At 51.5% G+C, this 19,302-nt stretch overlaps 8 protein-coding genes across 8 annotated transcripts; 3 read left to right on the forward strand and 5 right to left on the reverse strand.

The window, feature by feature from the left end:
• Window positions 1-258: 258 nt before the first annotated feature.
• Window positions 259-1,326, forward strand: N7498_002396 (S-methyl-5-thioadenosine phosphorylase; the record flags this gene model as incomplete). Its single annotated transcript, XM_058449458.1, has 3 exons — window positions 259-286; window positions 364-873; window positions 935-1,326. 3 exons carry the CDS (start codon window positions 259-261, stop codon window positions 1,324-1,326), a joined length of 930 nt encoding a protein of 309 aa, XP_058311802.1.
• Window positions 1,327-1,477: 151 nt separating this feature from the next.
• Window positions 1,478-2,618, reverse strand: N7498_002397 (uncharacterized protein; the record flags this gene model as incomplete). Its single annotated transcript, XM_058449459.1, has 5 exons — window positions 1,478-1,676; window positions 1,731-1,895; window positions 1,948-1,967; window positions 2,023-2,155; window positions 2,218-2,618. 5 exons carry the CDS (start codon window positions 2,616-2,618, stop codon window positions 1,478-1,480), a joined length of 918 nt encoding a protein of 305 aa, XP_058311803.1.
• Window positions 2,619-3,051: 433 nt separating this feature from the next.
• N7498_002398 (nucleobase cation symporter-1 family protein) lies at window positions 3,052-5,217 on the forward strand (the record flags this gene model as incomplete). Its single annotated transcript, XM_058449460.1, has 11 exons — window positions 3,052-3,092; window positions 3,141-3,244; window positions 3,295-3,392; window positions 3,440-3,557; window positions 3,612-3,713; window positions 3,763-3,946; window positions 3,996-4,380; window positions 4,434-4,549; window positions 4,609-4,686; window positions 4,746-4,900; window positions 4,952-5,217. 11 exons carry the CDS (start codon window positions 3,052-3,054, stop codon window positions 5,215-5,217), a joined length of 1,647 nt encoding a protein of 548 aa, XP_058311804.1.
• A 210-nt stretch (window positions 5,218-5,427) lies between these two features.
• Window positions 5,428-8,491, reverse strand: N7498_002399 (uncharacterized protein; the record flags this gene model as incomplete). The annotated part of the gene is made up of 2 exons (XM_058449461.1): window positions 5,428-8,387; window positions 8,443-8,491. The coding sequence occupies 2 exons, from the start codon at window positions 8,489-8,491 to the stop codon at window positions 5,428-5,430; spliced, it is 3,009 nt and encodes a 1,002-aa protein (XP_058311805.1).
• Window positions 8,492-8,869: 378 nt separating this feature from the next.
• N7498_002400 (isopenicillin N synthase family dioxygenase) lies at window positions 8,870-9,950 on the forward strand (the record flags this gene model as incomplete). The annotated part of the gene is made up of 2 exons (XM_058449462.1): window positions 8,870-9,052; window positions 9,117-9,950. 2 exons carry the CDS (start codon window positions 8,870-8,872, stop codon window positions 9,948-9,950), a joined length of 1,017 nt encoding a protein of 338 aa, XP_058311806.1.
• Window positions 9,951-10,532: 582 nt separating this feature from the next.
• Window positions 10,533-12,386, reverse strand: N7498_002401 (fungal specific transcription factor domain-containing protein; the record flags this gene model as incomplete). The annotated part of the gene is made up of 4 exons (XM_058449463.1): window positions 10,533-10,647; window positions 10,743-10,900; window positions 10,946-12,173; window positions 12,268-12,386. 4 exons carry the CDS (start codon window positions 12,384-12,386, stop codon window positions 10,533-10,535), a joined length of 1,620 nt encoding a protein of 539 aa, XP_058311807.1.
• Window positions 12,387-12,795: 409 nt separating this feature from the next.
• Window positions 12,796-15,864, reverse strand: N7498_002402 (TAPT1 family protein; the record flags this gene model as incomplete). Its single annotated transcript, XM_058449464.1, has 1 exon — window positions 12,796-15,864. One exon carries the CDS (start codon window positions 15,862-15,864, stop codon window positions 12,796-12,798), a length of 3,069 nt encoding a protein of 1,022 aa, XP_058311808.1.
• Window positions 15,865-16,583: 719 nt separating this feature from the next.
• On the reverse strand, window positions 16,584-18,698 carry N7498_002403 (uncharacterized protein; the record flags this gene model as incomplete). Its single annotated transcript, XM_058449465.1, has 2 exons — window positions 16,584-18,578; window positions 18,636-18,698. 2 exons carry the CDS (start codon window positions 18,696-18,698, stop codon window positions 16,584-16,586), a joined length of 2,058 nt encoding a protein of 685 aa, XP_058311809.1.
• Between the last annotated feature and the right edge of the window lie 604 nt (window positions 18,699-19,302).

Here is a 19,302-nt window from a genome sequence, read left to right on the forward strand (position 1 = left end):
TGCCTGGTCCATGAGAATAATAATTTCCCCGTTACTCTTCAATGGTAAATGAGTATAGGTCGAGGTCGTCGATAGGAACAAGGTGTATAGATCGGAGCCAAAAGCGGCAGGCGGAGGAACTCACACGTGGGGCAGCGTCCCAATCGGAGCGGGGCCTCGTCCGAAATTTGATGGCAGGAGATGCGCTGGCTTCGTCAACTCTCTTCAATTTCCAAACCCTTTCGTCGGATCGAGTCTTCAAAGCAATTGGCTAGGAGAATGGCTGTTCTTCCCAACACCTACAACGGTGCGTATTTCCCGAGCCCCTTGCCCCTGCCGGCAACCTCTCCCCCACTATCGTGCTGACAATCGCATATCGCATAGGCTCTGTCCCCATCGCCGTCATTGGCGGCACTGGGCTCCGTGAGCTGCCTGGCTTTACTCAAGTTGCCTCCCTGTCGATCTCGACTCCCTGGGGTGAACCTTCCTCCCCCATCACCATCTTGCACCACCAGTGCAAGCACAATAATAAGACGGTTGCTGTCGCGTTCCTGAGCCGCCACGGCCCTCACCACCAGATTGCCCCTCACGAGGTCCCCGCCCGTGCCAACATTGCTGCTCTGCGTTCCATCGGTGTCCGCAGCATCATCGCCTTTTCCGCCGTCGGCAGTCTCCAGGAGGAAATTAAGCCCCGTGACTTTGTCATCCCCGACCAGATCATCGACCGCACCAAGGGTGTGCGGCCGTGGACCTACTTCGAGGGCGGGGTGGTCGCCCACGTTCCCTTCGGTGACCCCTTCGATGAGGGTATCGCCAAGGTTGTCCGCGAGTGCGGACACAGCCTGGAGGGCGACGGTGTTATCCTGCACGACCGGGGTACCATTGTCTGCATGGGTATGTGTCAACGATCATTAGTGAAGCTCTGGTTTCCGGGATAAAACTAACCATGAAATAGAGGGCCCTCAATTCTCCACTCGCGCCGAGAGCAACATGTACCGTGCCTGGGGCGGCAGCGTGATCAACATGTCCGTCCTGCCCGAGGCCAAGCTGGCCCGCGAGGCCGAGATCGCCTACCAGATGATCTGCATGTCCACTGACTACGACTGCTGGCACAGCTCCGCGGATGTCACCGTCGAGATGGTCATGGGCAACATGAAGGCCAATGCCGACAACGCTCGTCGTTTCGTCACTGCTGTCCTCGATGCCCTTGCGGCTGATGAAAACGCCGATCTTGTGCAGGCTAAGCACCTGGCTGGCGGTATCAAGTTCGGTGTCAGCACTCCTCAGCCGGAGTGGAACCCCGAGGCTAAGAAGAAGCTGGATTGGCTCTTCCCCGGCTATTTTTAAGCGTATACATTGTCCCGCCAGGTAGACGGAACATCTGCACTTTGAGACGACATTGACGCGTACATTTGACGATCGCATGTGGATATACACTTTAAGATAGACAAGATATTTTGTTTCATTTGGATTCATTTCCATAGGCAGGCCTCGCCTTTCATTCATCATCGCCCAAGAAGACGCGGATCGGCATCCATCCATCACCGACCACCTTAGCCCGAGTCTGAATTTGAGTCAACGCTGCCATCTCATCATCTGACAGGCTCCACCCGTCCATTTCGAAGTTGGAACCGATTCTTGACGGCGTCACACTCTTTGGAATTATACTGGACCCGCGCTGTAGCCCCCACATCAACCTTATCTTAAATTAGCATGTTCCCGAGAGCCAGAGAGAGATTCAAAGCACTCACAAGATTTGAGCTGGCGTTTTGTTCTTCCCCTGTGCAATCTTGACAACAATGGGATCCTCGATCAGATTAGTGTGAGCGTTTATGGCAGATTTTGTGTTACCACCCAAGCAAGAGTAGGCGGTGAAGTGAATCCCCTTGCGCTTGCAATAATCCACCAACTTGGATCTAGATTTGCTTAGCATTGCCAGCCTTGCAACCGTCTGGAGAATTGACTTACGATGGGTTGTGTGGATGCAGCTGAACAATAGTAGACTGGATTAGTGACATGCCTTAGTAGGGGCGAAACACATACCTCGATTTGATTGACAGCGGGAACAACTTTGCACGACGGGTCACTGAGAAGTCTCTCCAGGTGCGAGATCTGAAAATTGGAGACACCGATTGATTTCACCATGCCGGTGCCAAGAAGCTTCTGCATTTCTTGCCTATATTCATTAGCATCCGCTACTCGAATACAACTGGGATCCTGGTGAAAGCAGATGCTAACCACGTCTTTACAAAGTCCCAATCCGGCAGATGCTTTGATCTGTCCGCGGGATCGGTCGAGCATGGAAAGTGTATCAGATACAAATCAACATAGTCGAGACCGAGGTCCTTGAGGGAAGATTCAAGCCCTTCAGATACCCGATGATGCCAATGATTATCCAACTTCGTCGTCACCCAAATCTGCTCCCTCGGCACACCCGACGCCCGTATACCCTCACCGACCTCCTTTTCATTGCCGTAGTTCAGTGCGGTGTCGATGTGGCGATAGCCATGCCGCAATGCATACTTGACGGCTTCGTGCGTGTCGTTATCTTTGGACTGCCAAGTACCGAGCCCAATGGCTGGAATCGAGGCGCCATTATTCAGCTGGAAGGTGTGGGAGGTAAACTTTGGAATCGTCATGGCGAAAACGTTTGGCTGCGATGTCTCTGGAAAAGCACGGTGATTGCTGTTTGATAAGGACTTGGAAATTGGGGTCAGCAAGTTCTATGATCGGCCGCCACGAGAGTCTTGCTCTGTTCTCCGACGGTACGCCGATCTCGCGACTCCAACCTCCAATTAGTGTCATTGTCGGCAAATTCTCGTCTTGGTATCGCCCCCCACGTCCCCGCAGATGCCAACTTCTGTGGAACCAATTTATCAGGCCCTCCAGTGCGGGGCTGATCGGCCAAGTGAGATCGGTCAACGGAAAACATGCGAGTTGCCGCGTGAGGGGACGCAGGCCAATGACCACCGCGCGGTGATTCAAGTAATGATAAGCTGCAAACATGTAAAATGCCCACATGCAGGCCGTTCTTCATGACCCATAGTTCTCTTCCTCGTCACCTCGCGCAAGATGGGTTCGTCATGGCCGGAGATCAAGCACAAGCTTCAATGGTGAGTGTCAGCCACCGCGCGACTGCATGTCGCTGACGATTCCCCCAGCCCCGTCGATGAAGACGCACATTATGAGAACACTACTTGGTGTAACCGTGATCTGATTCCCATCCCACCGGACCGCCGAACGTATGGAATTTGGTCTTATTTTGGTACGCGATTGTCTTGGATCGTCGAGATGACCCACTAATGGGCCCATCAGGGTACTGGACCGTTTCGGGGTCCTGCATCTCCGCTTGGTCCACCGGTAGTACGCTACTGGCCTTTGGACTTGGTCCGCAGCAGGCTATCGGTGTCGTGGTAAGTTATCAGTCCATCTAGTTATTCGAGGGGGGCTAATGAAGTAGGTGGTTGGGGGCATTCTTGCTGGCCTCCTTGCTGTCGCCTGTGGGTGGATGGGCGAAAACCACCATATCGGGTTCACCGTCTCTAGTCGGTTTTCCTGGGGAATGCGAGGGTCTTACTGTATGTTATAGAGTTTGTTTAGTGTTGTTTGCCGTACTAATCGTTGAGATATAGTTCCGGTTATTCTGCGATCCTTTGTCTCCTGCATGTGGTTTGGTATGCAAGCATTCTGGGGCGGCCAAGCCACGAGGGTCATGATAGGCTCTATTATTCCCGGTATGATCAATCTACAGGCTGAGACCGTGATGTAACTGATTATTTGAAGGTTTCGCCCATATGCCAAACTACTTCGCTGCCAGCTCACATCTTCAAACCAAAGACTTCATCGGCCTCTTGATATGGATGTGTGCTTTTATCCCCGGACTTTTAATCCGCCCTGAGAAGCTACAGATTCCTTTCCTGATCTGTTTTACGTTCTTCTGTGGATCATGTTTTGGGCTCTTGATATGGTATGCCTATGTTGACCACTGCGCCGGCTCGTCGCTAACAAATGAGTAGGGGAGTTTCTCAAGCCCATGGGCCAGGAAGCATGTTTCATGAGCCTTCAAGCACGCCAAATGTCGGCTGGTCTTTTATGTTTGGTATAACCGCCATTCTCGGATCTTGGGGGTCGGGAACCCTGGGTCAATCAGATTGGACTCGATATGCCAACCGGAAATTTGCTCCAACTCTATCGCAGCTAATCGCCTCCCCATTAACTATCGCAGTGACGGCTACTATTGGTATCATTGTGACCAGTACCTCTCGTGATATTATGGGAGGTGAGATTGAATGGAACCCAATTTATCTCTTGGCCAACATCCAGGAATTTTATCACTCGAGTCCTCGTGTCCGTGCGGCAGTATTCTTTGCCAGTATTGGCATGGTGTTCTCGCAGTTTTCGGTACATAACTTTGCCCCCGGAAGCGAAAGAAAAAGCCTCTGACAATTTTGTAGATTTCAGTGGTCCTGAACTCGGTATCTTGCGGTATGGACTTGGCTGGGCTGTGGCCTAGATACATCAATATTAGAAGAGGCGGATACATCATGGCGTGTATTGGTATTGCAACTCAGTATGGCTTCAACCCCTTGTCCATGCGTCAGCCGAACACACTGAGCTAACGCATATCAGGCCATGGCAACTTCTCGCAACAGCAGACAAGTTTCTTTCTGTGTTAAGTGGGTTTGGAGTCTTCATGGCCCCCGCAACGTAGGTTTATTTCCAACTACTTCTTCGGTTAAAACCAACACTAACTCGATGCAAAACAGCGGAATCATGCTAGCGGACTATCATCTTGTCAGGCGCTACAAGCTTAAAGTTGGCGATCTATACACCGGCGACAGCTCTTCCATCTATTGGTTTTCCAATGGCGTGAACTGGAGGGCATTCGTTGCTTTCTTCGCAGGAATGTGGCCACTTTTACGTACGAAATTCCTTTCAACCCCTTTAGATTACAGCTGACACTAAAATTTAGCTGGATTGGCTGGCACCGTCAATTCATATTCTGGGGGCTCATGGACAGGCTGGGTCCGCCTGTACAACTTGACGTTCCTCATCGGGCTTGCAATAAGCTTCCTTATCTTCTGGATATTGAATTTCTTTTTCCCTCCCATTGCCTTGGGGCAAGAGGGCCCATTCATTGGAGAGGAGGTGATGTACGGTATCGCGAAGACAAGTGGAGAGAATGATACTGGGTCTCGGGATGAAGAGAGAAAGGTGCCAGTCGCTAGTGTCGTTTAAATTTGTTTGTTGCCCGTTAGTGAATGGTTGTCTTTCATTCAGGAATACGCCTTGACTCAGAGTGTAGTAATGAATTATTTTTCAAACGGTGCTCCGAGGTTGTTTTTCCAATGCTTATGTGTTTCTAAAATCAATTGCCAATCAATTCTCTATTCCATCTAACTTGACTAAACGAGGTTCTCAGTTCTAGCAAGTCGTGTCTAAATTCACTCAGCCAAAGACCTCAATGACACTTCGAGGTTTACTATACTTTCCGATCGGAACATACTTGATCTCTTCAAATCCCATTGAGCCCGGTCCTCCCAGCTCCATTCCCCTCTCTGTATCTGTCCACCGAGGCGAAGCTGCGATAGCGATAATGACAACCTTTAGTCCATACTTGTACTCGGGAGTTCCAAGCCCCGCCCCGGTCTCGGCATCAATGACGGCAATCAGATCCGGCACGGACGCCAGGATCTTCGACTCGCCATTTGAAACCGCTTCAACGAAGGCATTCTCATTCTTGAATGGAATCTTCATGACGGCCTTTGTTCCATCGCTCAGAGTTCCATCGACTTCCAAAACACCATAGGTATGACCGGTCTTCAGAACCCGTTCGACACTGGTGATCTTGCCCTGGCCAAGGATCGCCGCACTCTCCACGCCACCGACTTCATCGACGATGCGCTGAGCTTTATCAGTGATGTTTTTCTCCAAGGCCACCGCTCGCCCAATCCACCACGCCAACGAGACAGTATTGGTGACAGCTTGCTCCCTGACTGCTTTGGCGGTCTTCGGCGATAGGGACTTCCCTGCACGACATCCCATTTCCACGCAAGCAGCTCGCAGAATCTTGTCAACCCCTCTGTCCGTGCGAGATTTGGTCATTGTTACAAACGACCCATCTCCACTCGCAATCGTCGATGGTACCAGAGCGTCGCCGTTTGGAGAACCATAGACATTTGGCGTCGTTTGCCAGGTTGTCGGATATGCGCGACCCATGAAGTCGGCGTCGATACAGGGTACTCCGAAGTGTGCCGATACACTTAGGTTGACAACGCCATTTCCTCCGCCAATCTCCAGGGACAGAAAGCCGGATACGGGTGGACTTTTGATGATTCGCATGAGCTCTTCGTGCGCCTTGAGGCATTCATCGTTCTCGAGTCTCTCCATGCTCACCTCTGGACTGCCCATACAGCCAGTCCATCCGACCAAGGAGTCATCTGGTAGATATTCAGGTGAAACAACCTTGATCGTGCCAGGATGACGGTGAACAATTGCTTTTGCCTTGAGATACTCCTGGTAGGGATCACCGCCACCTCCGCAGCCAAGAACTTTGCACCCTGCAGCGATGAACTCCAGATCTGTAGCAGAGACGATCCACTGTCTGTCTCTAATTTCAGGGCGATACGTGTGAATGTCCAACTTCTGGGTGTCCGAAGGAATCTCATGATCTTGCCGAACAATCTTCACATCGTGCGCTTCCTCTTCGTGGCCAGTCGTATCCAGCAGTGTGAATTCCTTTCGAGGCACCTGTTGTTGGGATATAATATCCAGTTGACCGACTGCTCTGATGAGAATCCGGGCTTTTGCGTCGACGTATTGAATTGGTAGCATGGTGATTTCAACAACTTGAACCGTCTCTGGCCTCGCACCATTTCCAATCGCCTTCTGGATAGCAATCTTCGACACTGCTTCTTGGGCATCTTTAAGTGTCTTATCCGAAGTATCCACGACGGTGTCAATAACACCCGACACTCGCGAGATAGCAGCGCCAACAGCGTTAGCGACTTCGCCACCCTTCACAGTTCGCACCATGCGCACTCCGGAGAGAGGTTCATCTGTCCTGATGATAGGTGCACCACCACCGACAATCAAGACATCTACATCGCCTTTCTGAATTTTTGTTCTGTCGATGAGCTCTTCGATCTTCCGTCGCATAACAATCTGCGCCCTTTTCACTACTTCAGGCGTGACATCTGCAAGGCGCTCGAAATCCCCCATTCCTTTGAAAGGGTTGTTTCCCGTCGGTGAATGTATCTCAGATGCAGCAACAATATCGGTTGATGTCAGGTAGTCGCCACCAAAAAGCTTCGCCTTCTCGAGAAGATCCAAAGCGACACTCTCCGGACCAACGGACATATCTCCATTCTCTAGGCTCCGGATGATCGAGCCCCCACCCAGCCCAATGCTTTCAACTGCAGGAAGAGCAAAGTTGGTGCGAACTCCACCGACCATACTCATGATCGAGCTCATCTGCGGGAGTCCATTTGGAAGCAAGAGTCCGCTATCGGATGTGGTGCCACCGATATCAATAACCGCGAGAGGTTCGGTACGCTCGCCATGCTGCTGTCCGTCTGCCTCGGCTGCCGCGCGCCAAAGGAATTCTCCGCCACGAATCGAATTCGTTGGGCCGGAATTGAAGGTGCGAATAGGTAGTTCTACTGCCTCTGAAGCGCCGAGAACACTTCCATCGTTTTGAGTCAGGTAAAGCGTGTAAGGGTTTCCTTGGAAGATGTCTTCCATCGATTTCTGGAACCCATAAATGGTTTTTTCAGCGAGTGGGCGTAGCGTGGCATTCAGAATTGCTGCATTCTCACGAGCAAGGAACCCGAGCCCTGACACCTCGTTTGACAGCGTGATCCGGGTCTTGAAATTGAGACTGCCTTTCTTAACCATGCTTTCCAGCAGGATTTCTCTGGCCGTTGACTCTTGCAGGTGGTTCAAGGGGGCGTACATCCCCGAGATCACCACGTTCGAAATATTATTCTGTACCAAATCCTCGGCCACGCGTTCAATCTCCTCGCGGCCTAACGGGCTGATTTCATCCCCGGAGATCTGGTATCCACCATTACAGAAGTATATCTGAGGGGACTCAATACAAGCACGCAGATCTGCAGGGAAGTCAATAAATGGCGGGATTCCGCGGCCGAAGCCCTCTTCGGAACCACCGCATAGTCTGATGACGGCCACGCGTCGTAGCGCCGGTGAGCGCTGAACGACTGCGTTGACGAAATGAGTTGTGCCGATGATCACGCAGCCAATTGACGAGAGGGATACATTTGAAGAGTCGATTACTTTCCGAACGGCAGCGGTGATCCCCGTGGTGACGTCCGAGGTGGTCGGCGCTTTGTGAGAGGCGATGATGGAGACAGGATCAAGGGATATGAGAACCGCATCGGTGTTTGTACCTGAAAATTGGCAGTTTAGCTTTTGTGCTGCATGACATGTTACATTCACACGCACCTCCGACATCAACCCCAATGCGGTACTTTTGCTCGGCGTGGCTACCCATGACTAAAGTAAGCAGTGCATCAACGGTCTAATGTCTCTTGATAGAAAATGACGCGGAAATAAAGCATTCATCCAGGCCATAGATGAATATATCTAGATCAACCCCCTCGAGACGAAGCCTTGCCTATCGGAGCTATGCGCTGCGGGGTATATCGTCGGCCAACGCAACGCAGTTGGCCGATCGCGATAGGCGAAGTTCGATAACGCCAATCCGCTTCAAGAAGGTCAACCACAAGCCTCGGCCAATCTCTAATGAGACTATTATGTGTCTTCTGCGCATGCGGAGACGGAGATAGGAGCCCGCATCTCCACATAAAAGAGCCGATAGCAACCGTTCCTACACATCCCAACTAACGATTGTCAAGTTGATTCATGCAACATGATCGCACCAGTCGGTACTCTCAGCATTCCCATCATTGACCTGGAGCCAGCTAGGACTGGGACACCCGAGGAAGCTGCCCAGGTCGCGAAAGATGTTTACGAGGCTTTCAAATACGTTGGCTTCGCCTACATTAAAAACCATGGGGTTCCACAGGAGCTCATAGATGAAGCTTTTAGCTGGGTACGTGTTTGATCTTTCATGATATTCAGTCGGAACGCGGACTCACACTTGAACTTACTTCTAGAGTCAGAAATTTTTCGCCCTCCCTCAAAGCGACAAAGACAAAGCTCCACATCCCCCAGTCGGTTGGTACCACCGAGGCTATTCAGGAATCGGCCGGGAGAAAGTCGTGCAGATGGTCTTCGACAAGGAAGGCATTGAAGAGAAACGGAAAGTGCCAGATGTCAAGGAGTCATTCGAGCTTGGCAATGAGAACGACGAGCGCATGCCAAACATCTGGGTCCCGGATGAAGTCCTCCCCGGATTCCGCGAATTCTTCAACAAATTTTTCGAAACCTGCTACAGCATCGAGCAACTGATGTTGAAAACAATTGCGGTCGGAATGGGGCTTAACGAGGATTTCTTCCTTGATTATCACCGGGACAAAACTAACCAATGCCGACTACTTCACTATCCGCCCGTTGAAGAAGAATTATTAAGAGGAGGAAAGGCGGAGAGAATCGCTGCACACTCTGACTTTGGAACAATGACCGTTTTGTTCCAGGATGAAGTCGGTGGTCTGGAGGTTGAGGACATCCATGAAAAGGGGAAGTTCAACCCAGCGCCATATATCCCCGGAACGGCGGTCGTCAATATCGGTGATCTTCTTATGCGCTGGAGTAACGACGAGCTCAAGTCAACTCTTCATCGCGTTCGTGCTCCGCCTCTGGTCGAAGCCAGCGGTGACAGCAAAGGTCGGATGACCCGCCCTCGATACTCAATTCCATATTTCATTAGCCCCGACAGAGAGAGGGTCATTGATTGTCTGCCCGGGTGTTATGGACCAAATCGTCCGAAGAAGTATGAGCCGATTACCAGCAAGGACTACATTTCCATGCGCATGAATGCTACTTACTGATACGCCTACGTTGATTTTCAACACTTTGATGGACTCCGGATGTACTTGAATATTGATTATCACGATACGCTTGATGAAATGGAATCAGATTGTTTCTCCCAACCAGGCGCCGAGTAATTTCCGTTCGTAAAACGTATTAGGCAAGCGCACAGGATGGACTGGGCCCGGTAGGGGAATTAGATTCATAAAGGACCCACGTGCGATCGAGGACCCATTCCGGTCCTCATGATACGTGCCGCTTGGATGAAAAATGAATCGATTCGCAAGGCAACAGGCCGGACAAGTGCGAGGGATGCATCATCATCTGCCCATTCTCGTAATCTTTGTAGAGATTCATGGAATCTTTCGAGGACAGCGAAGGCACTGTGAACTTGTTCTGGTGTTGAAGCGAGAAGAAAGAGGTATATCAAAAAATTCCCACACACTGTCAGCTGAGAACGCGCGTCTGATGGAGATGATGGTAAGCTTGGTCGATATTGGGGGCCCGTGGCAGACTTACGACCACCCCAAAAAGCATGCAGACAAGGTAGAGTAATGTCATTCATGAAGTGGGTGAAACTTTGGAATTCATTCACGGCCTGTTCAAAGTATCGACGCAGCGAAGAATTGGGATCTGATTTTGCGGCTGTCGTCGCGGGACTCATCAACGCTCGATATAAAAGAGCTTGTATTGCGAAAAAAGCCAGGTGTAGTGGCGCTATGCGTGTTAGCAAGTTAATTGTCGCCGATAGAAAACACATACCGTTGTTTCTGAAGGCTGGCGAGCTCTGGGAATGTTGCATTGTTACACACTGCGGAGCCATACAGGTCCAGTTTTCCAGGTTTTTCTTGATTTTCAACAGTTCTTTCTCGCGTTCCAAGGGCTTCGACATGGTTTTTTCGTATCCGATATCAGTACTAAAAATCGCTATCAGCATAGGTACCTTTCCTTGAGAAATCTGCCAGGCATACTAAAATGAATCAATTAGGTCATGCAATATCCGGCTGAGGTTTACCATCTGTAAGAATCGTGCGCTGGTGGAGATATCCACATCTCTGCTGGATTCATCCACCATATGTCGTATCCCTTCGGGGACCTCTTCATCGAATGCTAGGTCTTCAATACTAGGCGCAGCTGTTGTAAACGAGTCTTGATAAATGAGAGGCGGGTTTCCATGGCAAACCGATGACCAAATATCAGCGATGTAAGTAGACCACCATAGTTTCCTGCGTAGCTTCTTCTCCCACGGTGCAATTTGCCAAAACGTAGGATCTCTATGTAAGCCAATCATCTGAGCACATGCCACGGTATGCGCGGAGAAGACCCATGTACAGGGCGTTTCAATCGTCGCATTGTCAGCCGGTCTCTCATACAGGAGCAAAAGGCATGCTTGTAATTTCCAAAGGTTGGGAGCATGAAACTCTCTTTGAAGTGATGAATGGGCTTCTTGAAATAGGTCGTGCAGGTCGAACTGCAAGGTCCCGTCTTGGGCGAACTCGTGCTTCCAAAACATTGACCCTAGACCGTAAATAGCACCACGTAAAGACGCAGGTATTTGCAGCTTGTCTATTGCATATGCCTGTAGAAAGCGGGTCTTTGAGACAACACAATATACCGGGTGGATATGTTTGAAGAAGAGCCGCACAAGGGTAGCGCCATGCGGAGATACCATGGCCTCGATTGTCTCCGATGCCCGGGCCTTGGCAACATCATCGGCGGGTTGGAATTCGTCGTGAAGCACATTAAAATGGATTGGGGGTACATTCTGGCTTGAATTTGCGGGACTGACTTGAATCACGTCTGCGCTAACTCCATCTTTCTCATTCATGATCACTGATCGGAATGAAGCCAGGAGGTCAGTGTCTTGTTCGGCGGAAAGCCCCATGCTATGGGCAGTCCGATTCTCATTATCTTCCAGCGTATACATTAGTGGCACGACGGAAGATATTCCAGGTGCCCCAGGTGATACTGCTGTCGGCGATGATTCTTGTCCCAACCAGGACAACGGTTCGGCGTGGGAGTGTCTCAGGGGTAATGGCGTATCTCCTGGTAAGGATCTGGCGTGGACAGGCGACATATCCAGTCGTGACGTCGAATCTTCTGGACCGAGTGAAGACTCACCGGAGTCTTCTACAGTTGACGGCATCCTCGTACTGCATTCTTGATCATCACGACCAATTTCCGCCTCGTCATGTGGAGACGGTGGGTGCGACTCATCGTTGATGGAGCGACAGAGCAAGCCCCTAGACCGACAAAATCTACCTAGATTACCATTAGCCTGTTTTCTCGTCGATTTTGGGCCTTTCTTTACATGGGGGGCTTGATTCAATGACACACGCCGTCTTTCGACGACGGCACGCATCGCATGGCCGGTTCTTGCGACTCCTCCACTCACGGGCATTGCCGAACTTTGTTCTAATTTTGAATGTGCGTTTCTTCCGTAGACGGCCATCCATGCTTGAACAGTTTGGAGTTTTTAATGAGGGAAAGTTCAGGATGATGCCAATCTTATGGGTGGAGGAGATAAGAGGGGAAGCTCGCTCCGCTTCGGCAACGTCACGTCTACACCTCACGGCGCCAGGAACGCAAAGAGGGCAAGTAAAGCAATACAATGTTCCCTATGTCACAATCGCCCTTGACTGGAGACCCATACATACCGTCTGGATGCCTAAGCTTGTGCAGCTTATCCGACATGGCCTTTCGTATTTCTGTCGAGGTAACTTCTATCTTGTACAGTTTTCAAATGAATAATTCCGTTGATGATTATGAATTATGTATCAGGCATCGCAGATGCTATCTGTAGAGCACAAAACACCACATCCACATTTCTATCCGAGCGAATGCGGAACCCACGGGGATGCGAAATCACCATATCTTTTTCGCAACCATCTCATACCGGTGCACATGATCAATCTTCAAGTCCTTATCCTTATTTCTATCCCTATCCTCCTTCTCCTTAACACGCCGCAGACCATCGGGATCATCAGCATAGATCCATCTCCGCTTCTCATCGCCAACCTCAACCATACCCCAACCCCCAGCGCGACGACTTCCTTCAACTGTGAACTCGTCTTTGCGCGCGGGAGTTTCGGCGGGTGGTTGATGGTGGGACGATGAATGCGAGGACTTGCGCACTTCTGGCTCCGTCGCTTTCATTTTCTTGTACCGGGAGCGAGCAAATGCGAGGAGGACCATTCCCAGGAGAAGCTTTAGGATTAGTAGGACGATGAAGCCGGTGAGAAGGAGGATGACGGTGAAGATTTGGACGGATTGGGCAGGTGATGGGATGGCATTTTCAAGCAGGGTTCGGAAGAAAGAGTTGATGTGTGCTGCCGAGGCGGGGAGGATGGTTCGGAGGGTCAAAGGCGGTGCTGACGGGAGGGGAAGGGTCGCGTAGCGGTCGTGAATGGAGGATAGGGAGGTCGCTCCCATTGCTGTAGAGGATGGGTGTTGAGGCAGTAGAGAGGCTAGGAACATCTGATACGTCTGCACCGAGACTCGAAAGAACAGACAGGAGAGGGGGATGACGGGGAGGCCAAGGCGACGGGTGAGGTTGTGGTCACCGAAGGCATTCGTATAGTAGTCTTTGGCGAGAACATCCAAATACCGGCCGTAAAGAGCAGGGCGGTAGTTATTGAACTTGTTAATGTATGCATGTTTCAGCCAGTCCACGAACATCTCGGAGCCCAGGACAACCAAAAAGGGTCCTAGGACCTGGGCCAAAGTTGGGATAAAGGAGTTGACATTGTTGAAAGACGACAGAATGGATGATGGGAAGAATGTGAAAGACTGAGGCAAAATGGACGATGCAGTTCGTGGAGGCGTGGACAGAGGCGTACTGTTGGTGCTGGTAGAAGACTGACTAGAAAAGCCAGATCCCAACCCGAGGTCGCCGATGAAGTTGAAAGCACCAGTCTCAACGATGTTGCGCGAGGCAATGATTGTGAGCATAAGCCACAGCTGGAACCGTTCCACGACATCAGCGCAGGTAAGTTGGAAAAGGTTCTCTTTCTCGAACTTCCTGAAGACAGTCGACTTGATCTCGACAAACTGGTTGGATAGCAGCAGCGTGATGAGTGCGTTCGAGTATGAGTTCACAGCCACGTTCAGCGTCATGACCTGGTAGAAAAGGGACGTCGCATGTGCCACGGTGTATATCAGTGCCAGCAAGAACAGCCAGAATGGACGGAAGATCTTGCTACGTCCATCGGGACGACGCTCAAGGGCTTCCCGAGAGAACAGGCACTCGAGGACATCTTGACCGAGGGCCGCCAAAAGTCGATCACTCACTTCCAGCACGTTGTAAATAACATACAGCTTGATCGCTGCCTGCCCACGAATCCAGTGGTACATCCGACTAGCATCAAAATACATCAAAGCCCAACAAGTCGTAATCATGAGCAGACCCGTCAAAATATCCGCTTTGTCATCTGGTAGCAAGGCCGACGGCATCGACTTCTTCCTCCGATGATGTTTGCGGGATTCAGACGCCCGGTGTTTCCGTTTGGAGGGTTCTGAGTGCCGATGTCTAGCTTCTCGATCAATCGGTGTCGCGTCATGTCCGGTGGATGATCCATTCGGTATGCGAGGGGTAGCATCAGGCTCGCTCTCGCGCCTTTCACCATGACCCTCGGCGGGGTGCTGATTCCTCCTTCGCCACACCCGACCAACGCCATTCAGGACAAATTTCCAAACAAACTTCATCTCAGCATCGATATTCATCACCCAAGATTCAAATAGCATATATACAGCCTTCGCAAAGCGAAGAGGGAGGATCGTGAACGAATAGAGCCATGAGTCGAGACATGCGAGCGTTCCAAAACAGAGAACCTGCTCTAGTTGCATTGGAAGAAGCAAGACATTCAGCAGTCTTTCAATTTTTGCGCCGGATGATTCGTAAGGGAAATCGGCGGTCGAGGAGCGATGAATGTACAGAGGCGATGGACGACCGGATGCAAGCTCCAGTTGAAGATAGGTCGGTATGGACACAGGAGGTAGAGGGATAGCTGGTGGCACAGGTGACGTGAGAGGCGACTCGGGGATCTGCGGAGATGGAGCGAGTTGACTCTTTAGATCTTTGAACTCTCTGTCTGCATCCAGTCGATCTTGTTTCGAGCGCGATGCCCATGTCTGGGTGAGTCGGTCATCATTGGGTGTAGAAGAAGCTGGGCGTCGCGAGAGACCAGGGGTGGAAAATATTCGCGATGGATGCGGGCGATTCCGCAAAGGTGCATTGCTGGTATTGCGTGTAGAAACCGGGCTCGCGGGCACAGATGCATCAATATCAACATCCTTGATGGGCCGAATCTTGTCTGCAGGTGGCGGACCCTCGCTGAGAGCCTGCAAAATCGAAGCCTTTATCTCCGGTCTGATATGCGAACCATTCGAATGAGTACTCTCCGATGCCACCCTCCTTCCGTTGTTGGGTTCCGGTGCCACTGCACGGTACGGAATAGATTCAGGCGAAGATGTAAGTTCCTGGATCTTCTCCGGAGAGAGTTTCAGGACTTTCTCTTTGTCATCCGCTGGCTGTTTCGCCATATCTTCAGCAATTTCCGCCAAAGCAGCCTTGGCCTTTTGTCCTCCGAAAACATCCACAACAGACGTCCGATGGGTCTGGTTCCCCTCCCTTTGCGTGTGTTCGAGAATAATGCCGAGGCCTTGCTCTGGCGATCCAGATATCTGTCCATTTTGGTGACTTCCATTCGTATCATGTTCGACCGTAGCGCTGTCGGAATCATTTCGTGCATCGGTCGGGTTGCCGTCTCCGCTTATCGCACGCTCGGTGGTGTCCGTCTCGTGGGTAAGTGTTGAAGGGCCAGCGTCATGTTCGTCATGACTGGACAACCGGATATCACCGTGATCTGCAGACCTCACTTTCCCATTCCCCGGCATCTTCAATTCCTGGTTCGACACGTGTCTACCGTTCTCCATACCGGGTACCATGCTGCCTGACTTGCCAAAAAGCTTTTCAACGGCAATTATACACCCTCTCTGTTGTTATGAATACCCTGGTTGTCCCTTAAGCCATCAGAAGTAGGCGGGAGGCGTTTGCATTATCCAAGCTGGGGCGGGATCCAACGGGGCTGGAACGCGTCAAGCTATCGGTTCGACAAATGGAAGAGGTTCAACGCGTAAATTTGCGATGGGGCCAATTTCAGATCGGGGTTGGCAGATTAACTCGGAGTCAACCAATGTACATGTTAAGCTGCTGGACGCGCGCGACATCGAGCGTGCAGCGGAGTGCAGGCGGTGAAGTGGGAGCAGCTGGGGAAGATAAGGCGGTTGGATTTATCCGTCCACACTCCGATAGTGGCCTCAGGCATACAGGGGTCCAATATCGCTGATCTAAACAGAACTTGGGCAATTCGGATTGTATTTTCCGGAAATCAAGTCCAATTAAGTCCTAAAAGTGTAGACTGTAAATTGGTTTCGAATATGACCGTACTTGATAAATCTTCAAAAACAATACATTCACATCAAGGAAATATTCGAGGCGCCGGACTGGGAATCAACTAATAGGGTATGTACAACGGTCCAAGAGACTTGCTCGCTGGTCATGAACGGTATTAACGGGACATCCGGTCATCAGATGCAGTAGATCCAGCTTTTCTGCATTTTGTCATAAGGGAAGTTCAGTGCAAATAACTTGCTTAAAATTGATCAGTGTTTGCGCGGTTGAACGAGTATCCCGCAGGAGGACCGTTGCGCTGCATGGTCGACGGCGATGCAGTGTTCGCACGTGTGAAGGGCTGATATCCCGTTGGTGGAGGTGGCCTCTGCATGCGAGAGTGCGGCGTCTGGGATGGTGTTGGGGGATTGAATGCCGCATAGCCGCCGCTTTGAGATCCAATAGGGCTCTTTGGGCTCATGGGGGTAAAACTCCTTGGTTGGGGCTGCACCTGAGCGCTGGCTTGTGGACCAGGCGTGCTACGATAGCTTGCCGGAGTCATAGTCCTCTGAGGAGGACCACCAGGTGATGGACGCATCACAGAACTCGCAGGAGTGTAGGACCTATATCCGTCCTGAGGCGGATACCCTGACTGCGGATGGGACTGATTGGTGGAGGCCACGGGCTGCTCTCTGTAGTCATCCAGGCCATAATTGTATGCGTGGTCACCATGAGTATCTTCAGCACTATAGCCCTGGTTCTGGGTCATGTAGGGATCCTGGCGAGCCGGCGTATGTGAGCGTCCGTAAGAATCATAAGAAACGGGAGTACTGGGTGTGTTCGATCGGGCGTAGGGGTCAGCAGCAGGTGTATGCGAACGTCCGTAATAATCATCAGGAGCGGGAGCGCCTGGTGTATTCGATGGAGCGTAAGGATCGTTGACAGGCGTGAATGTGCGATACGGTTGCGCCCCCGCATCAGTCAAGTTGCGATACCCACCTGTCGGGGTGTTACGACCAGAGTCATTGGCAAACGGTGTGGGACTAGGAGCGGGTCGTGACATCGCCGTGCCTGTCCTTGGAGGGGGCACGGTAGCGGGCAGTGGTGGGATTGGAGGAAGGGGGGAGGCCTGGCGGTCAAGAGGACTATATCCCATTGTAGCGGCATTGCCTATCAGGGAGGCCGACTCAGACATGACGGAGGACTGGGTGGTTGTGCGGGTGAGCGGCGGCTTGCTATCAAACTCAAGGTTCGGCAGAGTTGGGTTTTTCTCCGTGACATTGGAGTTCGTCCTGGTATAGGGGGGAAGGGTAGTCGCAGTTGTGCTTCGAGACAAGGTCGTCACAACAGGGCCCTTGTCCAGGTCGGGCAGCTTTGGCTTCGAGTCTGCGCTTGCGACGCTCGGTTGGGTTGGAGCGCGATCTTGCAGCTGGAAGCCCTTGGCCAAGGCCTTGTTGACCTTGCGCTGCACAATGCGCTTTAGCCGTGTGCTAATCTTGCGGCGGCAGTATGCCTTGAGTGTGCCGTCTTCCTCGGGGATGTGGTGGAAAAGGAACACCAAGTAGAGAATGACAGCTGAGGCTAGCTTCAAGACGGACAATACCCAGATGATCAAGGTGAAAAGCATACCAAACAAGACCACGGCTTGCAGGTTGTTGTCTTCGGCGAGAATTTTAACGTTGTTGAAGAACTGCAAGACCGGCGAAGTACCATTGTCCTTTGATGCATTCTCACCTCCCGGAAGCAGGTCCATTTTCATCACCGAGTAGAGAGTGATTGCGTTGATGACCTGGCGGGGTCCATCGGCGAAGATGGTATTCATCCAGAATTGAAAAGAGAAGTATGTGAACAACGCCACATTTTCGGCCCCTTTCTTACTCTTTGTCAATTCGGCGAAAACGAGGAATCGTTTCCATCCGCTACCCTTGCTGGTGAAGACACGAAAGCTCTGCACCCGCACTGCAATAGGGTCCAGGTAACTTCGAGTAATACTGCCGGAGCGGATCGCGCGATAGGCGAGAATCCAACGGTACACGAGGAGTGTGAACGAGGTGAGAATGCAGGCGGTGAAGATCCATCGAGAGATTCTGAATGGAATGGCAGGTTCGACGCGGCCAGACCAACGAGAGAAGGCCAGCAAATTGACTGCGGTGAAGGTGTCGACACCATAGACGGCAAACGAAACAAACATGAACACCCAGAGGAAGAAGTAGGAGAATCCTTCCCAGCACGAGTCGGACTTGAAGTCGTTGAGGTTCTAAAGCAGCGAGAATCAGTACCAGGCCTTGTATCCATCGCCATCGAGCCGACATACCACATAGTCCCATTTTTCCTCCAGTGGGACATTTCCTTTTTCACGATCGCCCGTGCACCCCATGGTGTGTGGACCCGGACCTGCCAGGAAACGATCGGTCGTTGAACGAGTGTGGTGATTACCCGATAAATGGGTAGACTTCCTCGGGCCAGCCGGGAGAAGTCACGATCAGAATAGCGAGTCCGGTGTAGGTAAATAGTGAAGGGATTGAGGAAGCACCGAGAAGGAGTGGACGGTATCTTAACCACAATGGCGCATTACCGCGACTGGCTAGGGGGAAGGCTGGCGCGAAGTCGAGGGCGCAATATGCGTGGGCAATGAACAAAGCGCTGGTGTTTCAGAACGGCATTCATGCACATATGCATTCACGGCCGGAAAATGCAAGCGACACAGTGGACACCGATCGCCAAGCGCGACAGGGCAGATCTCGGTGTCTGAGCGCCGAGAAAGGGGGTGGATGGAAACACCGAAGATTGGATTGCGATAAGGAATGTACGCGTTTTGAGGCCGGGATGAAAGAACGGACTTGTCAAAGACGACAAAGGATGACTTGAGGTTGAAGTCGAGGTGAATGAAACCGAGAGGGATAGAAAGGGGGGATGAAACACGGAGGAGAAGAACCACAAAGTTTGGCCGGTGGAATCCCCGAGCGGGAGCGGGACGCCAG

This window comes from Penicillium cinerascens, assembly GCF_028974065.1.
Source record: "Penicillium cinerascens strain IBT 15544 chromosome Unknown contig_1_segment0_segment0, whole genome shotgun sequence".
In the NCBI taxonomy this organism is placed as follows: Eukaryota; Fungi; Ascomycota; class Eurotiomycetes; order Eurotiales; family Aspergillaceae; genus Penicillium; species Penicillium cinerascens.